Source organism: Aulonocara stuartgranti (assembly GCF_965226115.1).
Source record: "Aulonocara stuartgranti genome assembly, chromosome: 23".
In the NCBI taxonomy this organism is placed as follows: Eukaryota; Metazoa; Chordata; class Actinopteri; order Cichliformes; family Cichlidae; genus Aulonocara; species Aulonocara stuartgranti.
Genome location: NC_138958.1, coordinates 44840288 through 44854700, shown reverse-complemented (window position 1 = coordinate 44854700; position 14413 = coordinate 44840288). Strand labels below are relative to the sequence as shown.

The following is a 14413-nucleotide window of genomic DNA, read 5'->3' as shown; positions in this document are numbered from 1 at the left end:
GAGTGGAATTAAACTGCCATAGAATATGCTTGTGGTGGATTTGACTCAACACAAGCGTATTGTCAAAGTGTTCTTTGGCATGCATCGAGACAGTTTCTCAGATACTGAAGTGACTTGAGCAGAGCCAGTTAAAGCCTACTGTGCTTGAGTGGGCAGCTCAAGTTTCCACGTGGAAGGTTTAGTGAGACAAAGACAGGAAGTTAAAGCTGCTGACTAATAATCTGCAGGTTCCTGATTTGAGTCTCTGTTAAGAGGATGGTGTCTCTGAGATAATTGCTTTTGTGCATCGATAAATAAACAGGGAAATAAATGAATAGAAAAAAGCATCCGAGCGGATGTGCACCGATGGTGTGCCCACTGGTCTTAAAGTGCCTTTGCGCCCCTTACCATTTATGGAGGTCCCATTTGGGCACATTGGCATGGACCTATAGTGTACATGGATGTTGCTTTGTATTAGTTCTGGTATATTATACAACACAATAACATGATGCAGTGCTGCTGTGCACCATTTCTGCAAAGAGTGTGGTGCAAGCAAGGAAGATAAGATAACTCTTGCACAGTCATACCTAGTGCAATAATACAACAAAATTGGAAACTGTCCCACCATAACACAATCATTTAGATACAATATTGGACTTTGTTTACATGTAACTGCACAAATAGAATTTAGAAATGTAATTATTGACAAGAGTGAACAACCACTTATAATGTAATCTACAGCTGTGACCAAACAGCTAGATAGAGAATCAGAAGTGTTGTGTTTTCTACAAAGTTTGCTGTCTCAGTGAGAGTCATATGTCATATCATTTCAAACAGTGGCGATCCAGAAATGTTGTACAAACGAGTAAGACTAACTATAGACTTTAGCCAAAGTTGTTAAGTTAGCTAAAGTGTTGGGATTGTGTGTAAGGCATAAATAAACCTAAAATGCAATGTTTTGGACGTTCTTTGGCACATTTCCCTACTGTAGGGGTCTCTGCAAGCATACGGGGCTCTGAGAGGGAACAAGATGACAACGAGGAATTCTAATAATAATGGATTGGATTTATATAGCGCTTTTCAAGGCACCCAAAGCGCTTTACAATGCCACTATTCAGTCACTCTCACATTCACACACTGGTGGAGGCAAGCTACAGTTGTAGCCACAGCTGCCCTGGGGCAGACTGACAGAAGCGAGGCTGCCATATCGCGCCATCGGCCCCTCTGGCCAAGACCAGTAGGCAAGTAGGGTAAAGTGTCTTACCCAGGGACACAACGACCAGGACAGAGAGCCCTGGGATCGAACCGGCGACCTTCCGGTTACAGATGCGATTCCCAACCCCCTGAGCCACGGTCGCCCACAATTCTACTGGAAACAGTCGATCATGTTCGTCAAAGCTGAATTCAGGGCAAACTAGGCTAAATTAGTGTTTTTAGCTAACAGCTACAATAAGCATAAAAGTGACTGTTGGGCTATTATTTGTTAACAGGGGCGATTTTAGCCCATTTTTGGGGTGCTTTGGTTCATTTTTGGGGTGCTTTGGTTCATTTTTGGGGGTGCTTCAGCACGCACTTACTTTTTTTTGACAATATTTCCTGTTTGTGTGACACACTACTAAAAATATAAAAGGCAGAACTTGGTTGAGAGGTAACATTTTAACAACAAAAGTATCCATAATATTTTTTAATATTTTGTAATAATTTATTTGTAATAATTTATTCTGTTTCAGGAGTGTTTTTATGCATCTGTATTATATTATACAAACTCATTAAAAGTGAATCTCTGTCCAAAATATGCACTCAGTTTACTTCTTACTCACTATGAGCATCATTCATTATTCTCCTCCAGTAATTAAGGTTAGGATATGTATTTTTTTTATTCCAATCCATTCTTCTTTGGCAGCATTTAAATAACCTTGATCAGAATTGATGGTTTTGTTACAGACTTTTCAAAAAAGTGTTTTGCTTTTCTTTCACAAATGTGGGATTAAATTGTTAAAAAGTACAAAACAGTGATGTCATGTTTTGTGACGAGGACCCAGATACAGAGAGACTTGATGGGTTTAAGAATCTTTTGATTTAATAAAGAAATTTGCAGACTTGCACAGAGATGGTAAAATTATGATGACTGATAAAGGAGGCGAAGACAACATGAGGACAGGGAGGATGCAGGGACAGAGACGGGGAAGAAGTCTCATTGTGACGAGTAAAGTGTATCTTGGCTGGCTGGGCAGCTCTCTGGGTGCTCAGCCCCCCGAAGCTCTGATCCTAGAATCCTCCCTGAATTGTGTTAATACAGTATGTCAACATGAAAGCATAACTGTACAGGGTGGGCCAGTTATATGGATACACCGTAATAACATAGGAATGGTTGGTGATGTTAAAGTCCTGTTTGTGGCACATTAGTATATGTGAGGGGGCAAACTCCTCAAGTTCGGTGGTGACCATGGTGGCCATTTAGAAGTCGGCCATCTGATACCAAATGATACCAAACAAGGCAAAGTAAATAATTTTTAAAAGTGAATGTAGAGGAAACATCAAAAGTTGTCACGGCTGGGGCAGCAGTCGTGTGGTGGAGTGAATGAGGACCAAGATGCAGACGGCGGTGGAGATGCGAGTGGAGATTTATTTACAGTGAAAATAACAAAGGTGAGGGAAGAAGCGAACATCAACCTAAACTGGGAAGAACTAACAGACAAAGCAGAAAACATGAGGGCAGCAGGGAAACACAGAGATGACACGAAGAAGGCAGAGAGACGTGGAGAAACACCGATGGACACGGAGACTTTTCACCTGTTCCTTTTGTTTGAAGTGGCCAAACTTGGCCACAGTAGGACGTGGTCTCCCGGTCGCAGCCCGCATGGGGCCGATGCGATGCACTCTATCAAAGGCGATGTTCTTCACCGTGTCCTCCAGCAGCTTCAGGTGGGTTTTGATGAAGTTTTTGCACTCTGAGCCTTCTTCATCACAAGATCCTGGAAGCACTGATCAATGTAATCTTGGAGAGCCTCTAAACTCTCCCCGTTGTTCTCCAGGGTGTTGGAGATGATTTAGACAAATATTGTTAGTTAGAAGACTATTGATAAGTGTATTTGGTAATACTGAAGCTTAAAGGAATTTGTTCAATTCTAAACTACCATTCACTTTAATTTTCCGCCAAAATCTCCGGCGTCTGACGTCAGTTACAACTAGGGTTGCCAACTCCCTGAAAAATAAATAAGGGACACCTCGTGGCCAGGGCCGGGCAACCCAGTTGTCTTCACCCTTCCCAGTGTGGTAGCTCTTTTTTTTGTGTGTGAAATTATTTTTTTAACCATTTGACTTGAATTTGATTTAAGCAGATGCATATTCTTTGTGATATGACCATATGGGAAACAAATGATCATTTAGCCATTTATTTTTAGCTCAAAATGACAACATTAACACAGTAAAACAGGTCTCTTTCTTAAACAGAAGCCTGTCATGCTTAACTTTTGAGAATATAAGTAAATCTTTCTTTAAAAGAACTCTGCCCTGCTTAACTTAAAATTATATAAATTAATAGAAAGCAATACAACAAAAATATTCTTGTAACAGTGCACATTTAGTGCATTTAGTACAATTGGCTTCAGTTGAGGTATTATTTCAGCTTTTCTAATGCTAATCAGCTGCTCCTGTTTGTAAACCCGCTTGTTCCCATGATTACGCATCATAACTCATCATCATTATTCATCTATGTATTACTTTTATGTATTAGTCATCTATTTGTTGTAATCATCTATCCTTGCAGTTGTTTATTACACAAAATAAATTATATTATCACACTTCTGGCCACATAGCGCTGATATTCACTGCACATGCCCATATTAACCTTAACCAGAGGGTTTAAAAAATAAACCAGTGTTTACATACCATATCTGCTTCTGCCGTGGCCTGGTGGACAAAAAAATGGTTAAGGGTTCCCCGAGCTTTCACGCCCCTCATGTTCTTCATGTGCCCACCACTAGAAGCATGCCTATGGAAAAAGTGCGCCAGCACACAGTGCAGTGCGCTTTATAGGTGTTATCGTGCATGTTCCCAGCCCAGTGGTTTCCTTTTCCCATTCCTCCCTGTATTTATTCTTATTGTATTCTAATTTTTGCGTCATAACTTTTGCACTGTCCACTTCCTGCTGTGACAAAACAAATTTCCCACGTGTGGGACTAATAAAGGTTATCTTATCTTATCTTATCTTTCGCAGCCTTTTTTTCTTTCTCTGGGCGAACAAACATTGCTGCTCTAATGCTGGGCTCACACTGTGCGATTTTTGGCCCATTTTGAGACGATTTATGAGTCGTGCGACCGATTTGGTGATCGGCCCGATTTTGGCCTTCATCGTGCGTCGTGTAGTATACGTGGGGTAACGAGAAGCGATTAACACCTCGAGCAACTCCCGATCATCAATCGCTCGTGAGCCGCTCACACTGCTCACGCGCAAACAGGTAAACGTCGGTGAAAAAGACGGTGCAGCTCGGCTGTGCAGCGTGTGATCTGGACACTTTTCGATGTGGCCTCACAAAATTATCACGACCACAACAACCGTGAAAATAGTTGGATCTACATCGCTGCTTAATCACAGCTGCCTGATCAATGTTTTTCATTAGCAATTTAGCAAAGTTGATGGTGGTGGTGTGTCTGTGTGAGTGAAAGACAGAGAGAGCGAGCGACAGATTTTCTGCTATAACCTTCATTTTATGGAGGCACAGTGTGAGCACTCAGGTCGCATCAGAGCATCGGGTGGTATAGTGTGAGACCTGCATCGTGACCTACCAACTTCTAACCCCTGCGAGTCAATCGTGCAGTTTGAGCAGGAGCTGAATAACGTGACTGAAAAAATCGCACAGTGTCTGCCCAGCTTTAGGTTTACTGTCGTCCGAGACTTGCACCGCAGTGTCGGCGTTTGTTTCCCTGTTGGCCATGCTTCTTGTTGTGGTCATCTCTTGTCTTCCGGTATTTTCTCCGTAAGCGACCTTTCCTCGACCAATGAGATGAGCGGTAATCTGAATTGTCATACTCGAATTGTCATAAGTGTGCTGTCAGCTCATTGGTCACAAAGCAGGAGAGGGGCTGGGAATTGTGTTTTCAAACAAAGCGTTAATTCCATTAAAAGTTATAGACTACTTTTGATTCTCACTGGATTACGGGACAAAGTGCGTCCCTTATTAGCTCAATACGGGACGTGTACTTTTGTTTCTAAATACGGGACGATTCCGTTTTTTAAGGGACGGTTGGCAACCCTAGTTACAACATGAGTCGCTTACCTCTGTCACTCTGAAGTCACATTGAGTTTTCCTCACTGACTGTTTTAGACAGGATTGTGGGAGCAACACAAAAAGCAGCTTCAGCTGGAAACACACAGTTTAGTGTCTTTGCTGCTCGCTTTAAGTCACAATAAACAGGAAACTCATTGTGTCTCATGTCAGAATCCCTCATATACAGGACAGGAAGAGGCGGAGCTTATTTCCTGCAGGGAGAGGTTAGCAGTCTGTGTCTTTCTCATTTCTGACTCCTAAAGAGCTGAAAAACACAGGCTGTTATTGGCTGGCTGACACTGGGATTAATGTCCTTGAAGCCAGCAGTCTTTAATGTCCAGGTTCAGAACGGGCAGGTGAAAAACAGTCCTTTATGTCCTCTGATGTTCAATAAACTGTCCTGATTACTGAGGGAGCAGAGAAAGTGTCTCCATCACTCACCACAGCTGGATGCTCTGAAATCCTGGAATCCAGCTGTGGAGAGGAGCGCCGGCGGCGTGGACGCAGTTTAGTAATCAGGGAACGGGAGACAGGAGGGAAACACAGCTGGGACCAATTACACACACGAGACAGGAAACAGTAACACAGGACTGTCAAAGTAAAACAGGAAATATAACACAGAGTCCAAAGTAAGGAGACGTGGGACACAGTGAAGACACAGAAACAGAAACCAGAACTATAATCACAAAACAAACTCAGAAACATAAAGAGTGAATCAGCTGATTCAGTGTTTGTGACAAAAACATGGATCCTGGTTAATAACTTTTATTTGTTTGTTTCTGTATTATTTTGTGTATCGTTCTTATGAGCTGTTGTTTTGTCAGTGAAATATTATTTCATTGTTTTAAGCTTTTTGTTGACTTTGAAGTGCTTAAGTTGATATTTTTGAACATTTAATTTGTTCGATTATTGTCGAGTCGATAAAACTGTCAAACGCACAGCTGCTTCCAGCACAGCCGGAGGAGAGGTGGCCGAGCAGACGCACAACACACACAGCTCACAGGTTTGCATTTCTAGATATTGCAGATGTTGCAGAAATTGAGAGTAAAGAACTCAGAGATCCAGCGCTGTCTCCTGCCCCTTATTTATACACCACAACACAACGACAGGCGTAACTCACACAAACGGGTAACATGAGGCTCAGATGCTTTGGACGTGTTCACATATACTGGACACAGAATGATGAAGATGGAGCTGCAGGAAGGAGGAAAAGAGGAAAAACACAGAAAAGATTCACAGATGTGGTGAAAAAGGACACGACAGCTTCTGTTTGTTAGTTTGGTTTTTCTTTATTTGGTAAAGATTCAGAAATAAAGAGAAGATCACATGTTTGAATATTATATTAACGTTCTGTAATTACAACAAGTTGTAAAATCTTTCCAGAGTGAGACAGAGACTGTGCAGAGACTGTAGAAGGACAGAGCAGCAGCAGAGCAGTCCAGATACACTGATGATCCTCTGTCAGATCCAGAGGGACACACAGGGCTGATGCTGGACTCTACATTGTGTCTGACAGTGGAGCTGTTCTCAGAGCAGTTCACTCTGCAGCACTGACAGTCATCTGCACTTCATTCCTCTGTCAGTCACTGCTGGATGAAGCTCTCCTCTCCACCTCCCAGTAACATGGCCCAGTCAGAGCGTCTCTACTAGAGATGGCACGATACCACTTTTTTATGTCCGATACCGATATTATAAATTTGGATATCTGCCGATACCGATATGAATCCAATATAGTGTTTTTTAATCAACAAAACTGTTTTTTAAATATCTTGCTGCATTTTGTATAAGTTCATACTCAAGTTTAAAACAACAACTACACTAAAGCTATTCTGTTATACCTGTATACATAAAAAATATTTCATAGTTCAGCAACACTGATCAATCTAATAAACATAAACCTACACCATCCTCCCTATTCTGGTATTTTAAAGAGTACTTAGCGTAAATATTAAGCAACCTAAATAATAGGGTTCCAACTCCCAGCAACAACAAAAATAAATAAATAAAAAATAGGGAACCACCCCTCACGCTCCACCTCATGATGCTTAATCGACGTAATCAACCTTAATTTGATGCAGTGTGAAAAAAAATGCACAGAAATCAATTATTTTTCAAGAAATATTAAATAGATTCAACATCTTTCTTCAACAAAATTGCAGACTGCACAGATGGTACCTTCCCAAAGGAAAAAGTACTATAGCTTACTAGGGTATATATATTAGACTTAATAGTCACTATATACAGTAATGGACTTCTATTTATTTTGCATCAAATTAAAACTTTGGGTGTCAGATAATTATTTATTAAAAGCTCGACATTTTAAATGAGAATAAGAAAGAAAAGTATGTCTTTGTGCCCCCTTTTCCCTGTTAATGCCCTATCGGCCCCCCTGGCTAAACTTTGCTAGATCCGCCCCTGCACAGTTACCAGCCGTCAGCTGTAGAAAAAGATCCTGGTGTAGAAAGTAATATTAAATAAATTCCAACAACAGCTTATCAAGCTTTAATGGGCTGCTGTTGTTCAGCCGCTGGTTTCCTCTTTCTGGCGCAAAGTGGACCAAAAACAAACAAGTGAGGCGGACTCGCGACAGAAAAGCCGATCAGCTGATCATTTAAGCAGTTTCATGATTGAAGTAGCAGCGAGAGCGAGAGGCAGTCGCTCGTTAAGCTTAACGTGGGAATGCTTTACAAACATTCAGAGATGGACTTACACACTTGCTTTACTTCTCTCGGGGATAACTTTGTCGGAGATGAAATGCCGGGTTGCTAGCGAAGCTCCAAATGCTATCCAGACCACCGACAGGTCCCGCATGCCACAGCTGCTCTATCACGTGATGCATACTGCTCCGACGTGCTAACGTTCTGAGGCGAGTTACGGCGTGTTTCAAGTTTTGTGAGGTGCTTTCATGATATTTAATGGATCGGATTACATTTTTTATTTTTCTCCGATATCCGATCCAGTAATTTAGGTCAGTATCGGACCGATACCGATACGTAATATCGGATCGGTCCATCTCTAGTCTCTACACACAAGCTGTTGCTGCTTCAACCTCTCTGGATCATCAGGACACAGCTGCTCCTCTCTCAGCACACACACCGTCCTGTTTACCATCATAACCTCCACCTGCAGAGAGAAGGAGGAAGAGCAGAGGAGATAAACGAGTGTTTCCAGAGACTCTTCATCAGCTGTCAGTCAGTGATGCAGCACATCCAGTATAAAGAGCAGCAGGGACGTCAGTGCTGGGACTGTACTAGGACTCATTGTTGCTTCACTTTTTCTAATCTTTGGATTTTTATTGAAGTTGCTGAAAATGTTTTTCCCTCCTAGTTTGAGTTTGGACTTTCATTCATTAGAAGAACCTTGGTGTGTCCACTCTGAGCTCTGTAGGAACCCCAACAACAAGCCCAACAATCCAGATGGACGGTTCCAGCTGTTAACTGGAGGAATTCCATCCAAACATCTGCTCTCACTAAATTCTTCCTCACCTACAGACTGTGTTCTTCACTGCTTTAAACTTGGAAATCAATGCAGTCATTGGTCTGCGTGCTGCTTTGTTCAGAGAGCTGATTGGCTGTTGACAGTGTTTGATCAGAGCGTGTCAGCCGTTACTATGGTGACCATAAAGGTGAGAAACAGGAAGTGTTTGTGTCCAATCCTGAAGCCTGTCACCGTTCTCCTCTCACAGCTTCACTGAGAAGCTGCAGCTTTACAGGAAACACTGGATCTTTGTTTCATACTGACTGTGTTTAGTACAATACTGCTGACAGCACCACCCACTCACTCCATCACTCTACTTACTCCAGAGTCTCCAGTCTGTAGTCTGGACTCTTCTTAAGATCAGACAGCTGCTTCACTCCTGGATCCTTCAGGTAGTTTCCATACAGGTCCAGCTCTCTCAGATGGGAGGGGTTGGACTTCAGTGCTGCTGCCAGATAATCACAGCTGATCTTTGACAAACCACAGTCCCTCAATCTGTATAAAGAATGAAAGATGTAAGTTTATTAGACAAAGTGCTTGAAATCATTCAGTGTTTCATCATCTGTTCAGAGCTGAAGAAGGTTCAGAATGTAGAAGTTTAGAAAATGGAAACTCCAAACAGCTGAAGCCAACAGGAAGCAGCTTCAAACAGGAAACTGTGCAGAGTTTCAGACTATATGTCCTGATGCAGCCAGTTGGATTTTGGAGATTTGAATCTCTGTTCTGTGACTAAGTCCTTGAATCATTTCTTCCAGTTGGTCCAACAAGACAGACTAAGTATTGGACATGTGTTGTGGCTCCATCAGGGGAGCTTCTAAATGTGATGTGATGGCCCCTCTGGGTCTGTCAGGTCACAGCACTGAAGAGAGCTCAAACTGGGCACACAGCTGTTCCAGTCTGGACCAAAGACTCTATACTGGGACTGAGGGACTGCTTTGACTGCACCCACTGGGACTTTTTAAGGGCTCATGTTCTCACTTAGATCATCGATTTCTACTGACATTTCTTTCTGGGGAAAATGGGGATTACTTTGGAAACAGGAAGTATTTTCCCCAATAAGCAGCCCTGGATTAGTAAATCACTCCAACATGTTCTCAGGCAGAAGAAGCTGTCTTGTTATGAGGGAGAGAAGAAAAAGATTGAGGCACAGAAACCTGTTGAAAGAGAGATAAAGCAGCTAAAATCAGGTGTAAAAGTAAAGCAGAGGATGAGCTGAATAAAGGACACTCAAGGCTGGCTTGGAAAGGAATGAAGTCCATGGTGGGGATGCAGAACAAGGAGCAAAGATGAATGTGATGCTGAATCAGCAGAAGACTTGGACTCATTTGATTCCAGCTTTGATATCATTGATTTCAATGAAGAGCTTTGTGATTGTAGCAAAGGGCTGGTAGCTCTGAGAGTCCCACTGATGAGGTGTTTGTGTGGAAATCTCTTAGTGGGACCAAAGAGAGAAAAAGCCCTGGTCCTGATGCTGTGGGAGGGAAATGATTGAAGTGTGCTGTGAGGAACTGACTGGGAGATTTTCACACATTTTCCAGTCCTCCTTGGAACAACAGGAAGTTCCCAGCATATGGAAACAAAGGTTAAGTGTCCTATGGCACTCAGTGATGATGGTGCTGTGGCCCCACCACCTCCACCTCTTTGTAAAGGAACTAACTGTAATCTGAAGCTTCAAATGGAACTAAGACTTCCTCCACTAGGTGGCAGTGTCTGATGAGAAAGTGTTAGTGGAGCTGGCCTGGAGTCAGAAACAGGAAGATGCAGGATTTGGGCTGAAATGGGGAAAAGTGGTTAGCACTAGTGCCTTAGAGCAAGAAGGTTGTAGGTTGAAGCTTGTTGGTCAGCTGGGCCTTTCTGTGGAGGTTGGATGTTCTCCCACAGTCCAATGAAATGCTGCTTAGGTTCATTGGTGCTTCTACATTGGCTGTAGGTGTGGATGTGAGGGAGTGCTTCTCTGTCGCTCTCTGTTGGCCCTGTGATGGACTGCTCACCTGTGCAGGTGGACCACGCCTCTTGCCCTATGACAGCTAGGGCACAGGCTGCAGCCCTGTGAGCCTAAGCTGAATAAACAGTTAGCAAAAATGATCCATAGATGGCCTGAAATCCCCCAGTTAGCAGTTTGGTAGATAGCTATGACATGCGAATCCCATCCAGCAGCTGTATTCTACCTGTAAGCTGATCCCTGCTGAGCCAAAGCACTTTTTCATATACAAATTACAACCTTTAATAGAAACCTATTGGTCAGCATCTTATTAGCCTGCTGTTAGCTTCATTCCACAGAAAACTGAGAGAAACTAACAGAGTTGATAAAGAATAAAGAGAAATGTGCTGATTTAAAGCCTTTGAAGTGCTTCAGATGATCTCTGTCCACTTCTGTCCACTCATTCATTCATGTAAGCTTTCTAATGCAGCTTTGATCTTCACAGTCTGCTTGATGAAACTCATTCTAACCCTGAATGTCAGAGTGTTCCTCCTTCTCTTTCCCATCATTCATGCTGGCAGTGGAGGAGATTTGGATGTTGGACTGTGTTTTGGATGATGTGTGTATGTTTGTGTTGGACTGCTGTCTGTAAAGCAAACGCACATTTTGCTTTGGATTTCAGTGTCAGACAGACTTTAAGGTGCAATGAAGAGTTTGAGAGTTTCACAGTGAATTTTCCAGTGGAGGATTTTTCTTCTTCTTTGAAGGTTTGAAATGTGAACATTGTTCTGCTGCAGTCAATGGACTAAACCAGAGAAGAAGAAAACATGCTGACTGACCTCAGAGTTTCAAGTTTACATCCTGGACTCTCCAGGAAACCACACAGATGTTTCACTCCTGGATCCTGAAGGTTGTTGTTCCAGCTCAGCTCCAGCTGTCTCAGATGGGAGGGGTTGGACTTCAGTGCTGCTGCCAGATAATCACAGCTGATCTCTGACAAACCACAGTTCTTCAATCTGTATAAAGAATGAAAGATGTAAGTTTATTAGACAAAGTGCTTGAAATCATTCAGTGTTTCATCATCTGTTCAGAGCTGAAGAAGGTTCAGAATGTAGAAGTTTAGAAAATGGAAACTCCAAACAGCTGAAGCCAACAGGAAGCAGCTTCAAACAAACACAACAAGAGAAAAAACTCTGAATGTTTCACATTAAAGTCGTACATTTCTCATAAAAACAGGACAAAGACTTGAAAAAGTCGTGTTTTTCCTTCCAGGAACCACATGGCTTCACTTTTAAAGGTGAAGTGTGACAGAAATGGACATATTTGAAGTCCAACACCTTTTTCCAGTCACATTATTAAAGCAGACAAACTACAAGCTCATTTTCATTCCAACAAGTCATCTTCTGACCTGGACTAACAACACTGGTCTCTATGTGCAGCTGGCTGTGAGACCAGTGCTCAGGGAGCGTCTACAAAGTGCAACACTGAAAGAACATCACACACTCATTTGCTTCCAGCACTTTCACACAAACATCTACTGTCATCATTGTCACCAAACTCTGTGGATCCTTTATTGCAAATTCAAATGGGATCAAATGGTCAGACAAAAGAGGGTTATGAGGAAATATGATGAAATGTTGTGTATTAGCAGCAAGTTATTGAATCATTTTCCTCAAAAACCAAACAAAATGATTGACAAACATGTTTTTACAAACTCAGTGTTGGACTTGGATCAGCAGGATAAGCTGATGTTTAAAGGCATTTGAGTCTCGCTGTATGAGAGTCCAGTTCTTACTCAATATTTATGGATGATGTTCTTTCAGTGTTGCACTTTGTAGACGCTCCCTGAGCCTCACAGCCAGCTGCACATGGACCAGCTGACATTACCCAGCATTAGAGGCGGCTGTAAAAAATTCATGTTCCCATTTAAATGGTTTTAATTTGAATAAAACGATGTTGATTCATTCAATCCTGAATCGATGTTTAATATAAATGTATTTTGCCAGAATCTCAGGTTAAAGCTCACAAACTATTTCAACAAGCAGCAAACAGCTAAAACAGTAAATGAGAGCAGCTAAACACACAAAGATGGAAACACAGAGCGTGGATCGTTCACTCCACGGCACGTACACGGACACGCCGTCGGGGCTGAAAGTGGACAGCTCACAGATCCTGAAGCTGCAGGTTTCATCTGTCTCCAACCAAAACTGAGTGAAGCAGCAGCAAAAGAAGATCCAAACTCTGCTTCACGTTTGATCAATATGCTCATGAATTCTCTCTGACTTTGGCTGTTCCTGCCTGCACAGCTCTCTCTCTCTCAGTGTACTCCAAGAACAGCTTCAAACATCTGTTTCTGCATCATTCACTGTTTATTAGCCACCAGTCTGCTGTTGTGTTCAGTGCTGTCGGCCTCTGACAGTAAAGCCTCATTTCTGCTGTTCCATGGAAACTTTTTAAAATGATGACAGATTACAAACTCTCAGCTGTGTCTGTAATCAAACCTCTGTAACTTTGCTTCACTTCAGCAGCATCAGCTCATGTTCACATGTTGCTTCATGGTTTGCTTCAGTTTTTGATCGACTGCAGAATATTTTGAAGGTTATCTGCTATAAAAAGCCAGAAGAGGAAAATCTGCTTCATGTGTTTCTGTTTGATCCTCAGTGACTTTGACACAAAGGCCTCTGCTGTGATGATCACACCTCTGATCAAGTCTCACAGTGTCACAACTGATAAATGATCAGAGTTAGAATATTTCTGACTGTCTGCTGTGTGCCGTGACCTTTGACCTGCTAAAGACAGTCAGCTGTGGATTATTCATTGTTGTGTCTGATACTTAGAACTGTGAGGAAGAAGCTACACAGTTAATCAGGGTCCCCTCTCTCTGAATCAGGAAAGGTGGGCAGGCCGCGTGTGGGCCGCGGGCCATACGTTGAGTATCACTGTTTGAAATGTGAACATTGTTCTGCTGCAGTCAATGGACTAAACCAGAGAAGAAGAAAACAGACTTTACCATGAAGATCCTCAGTGTGGATCAGTATAATATCAGCCTGATGTCTGCAGTTTAGTGTCAGCACAACTTTCACATCATATTCATCTCAGCACAACTAAAACATGCTGACTGACCTCAGAGTTTCAAGTTTACATCCTGGACTCTCCAGGAAACCACACAGATGCTTCACTCCTGGATCCTGCAGCTTGTTGTTGGAGCTCAGGTCCAGCTCTCTCAGATGGGAGGGGTTGGACTTCAGTGCTGCTGCCAGATAATCACAGCTGATCTCTGACAAACCACAGAGAGTCAATCTGTATAAAGAATGAAAGATGTAAGTTTATTAGACAAAGTGCTTGAAATCATTCAGTGTTTCATCATCTGTTCAGAGCTGAAGAAGGTTCAGAATGTAGAAGTTTAGAAAATGGAAACTCCAAACAGCTGAAGCCAACAGGAAGCAGCTTCAAACAAACACAACAAGAGAAAAAACTCTGAATGTTTCACATTAAAGTCGTACATGTCTCATAAAAACAGGACAAAGACTTGAAAAAGTCGTGTTTTTCCTTCCAGGAACCACATGGCTTCACTTTTAAAGGTGAAGTGTGACAGAAATGGACATATTTGAAGTCCAACACCTTTTTCCAGTCACATTATTAAAGCAGACAAACTACAAGCTCATTTTCATTCCAACAAGTCATCTTCTGACCTGGACTAACAACACTGGTCTCTATGTGCAGCTGGCTGTGAGACCAGTGCTCAGGGAGCGTCTACAAAGTGCAA

The 14413-nt window shown here is 42.3% G+C and overlaps 1 protein-coding gene across 1 annotated transcript in view; it reads right to left on the bottom strand.

Annotated features, from left to right (window-relative positions):
• The window catches only part of LOC309701482 (uncharacterized protein), a 2150955-nt gene that overhangs the window by 1887406 nt on the left and 249136 nt on the right, over positions 1-14413 (bottom strand). Inside the window, exon 8 of the mRNA XM_082525718.1 lies at positions 11487-11663. Coding sequence (XP_082381844.1) covers positions 11487-11663 — 177 coding nt within the window. The remainder of the gene's footprint in view (positions 1-11486; positions 11664-14413) is intronic.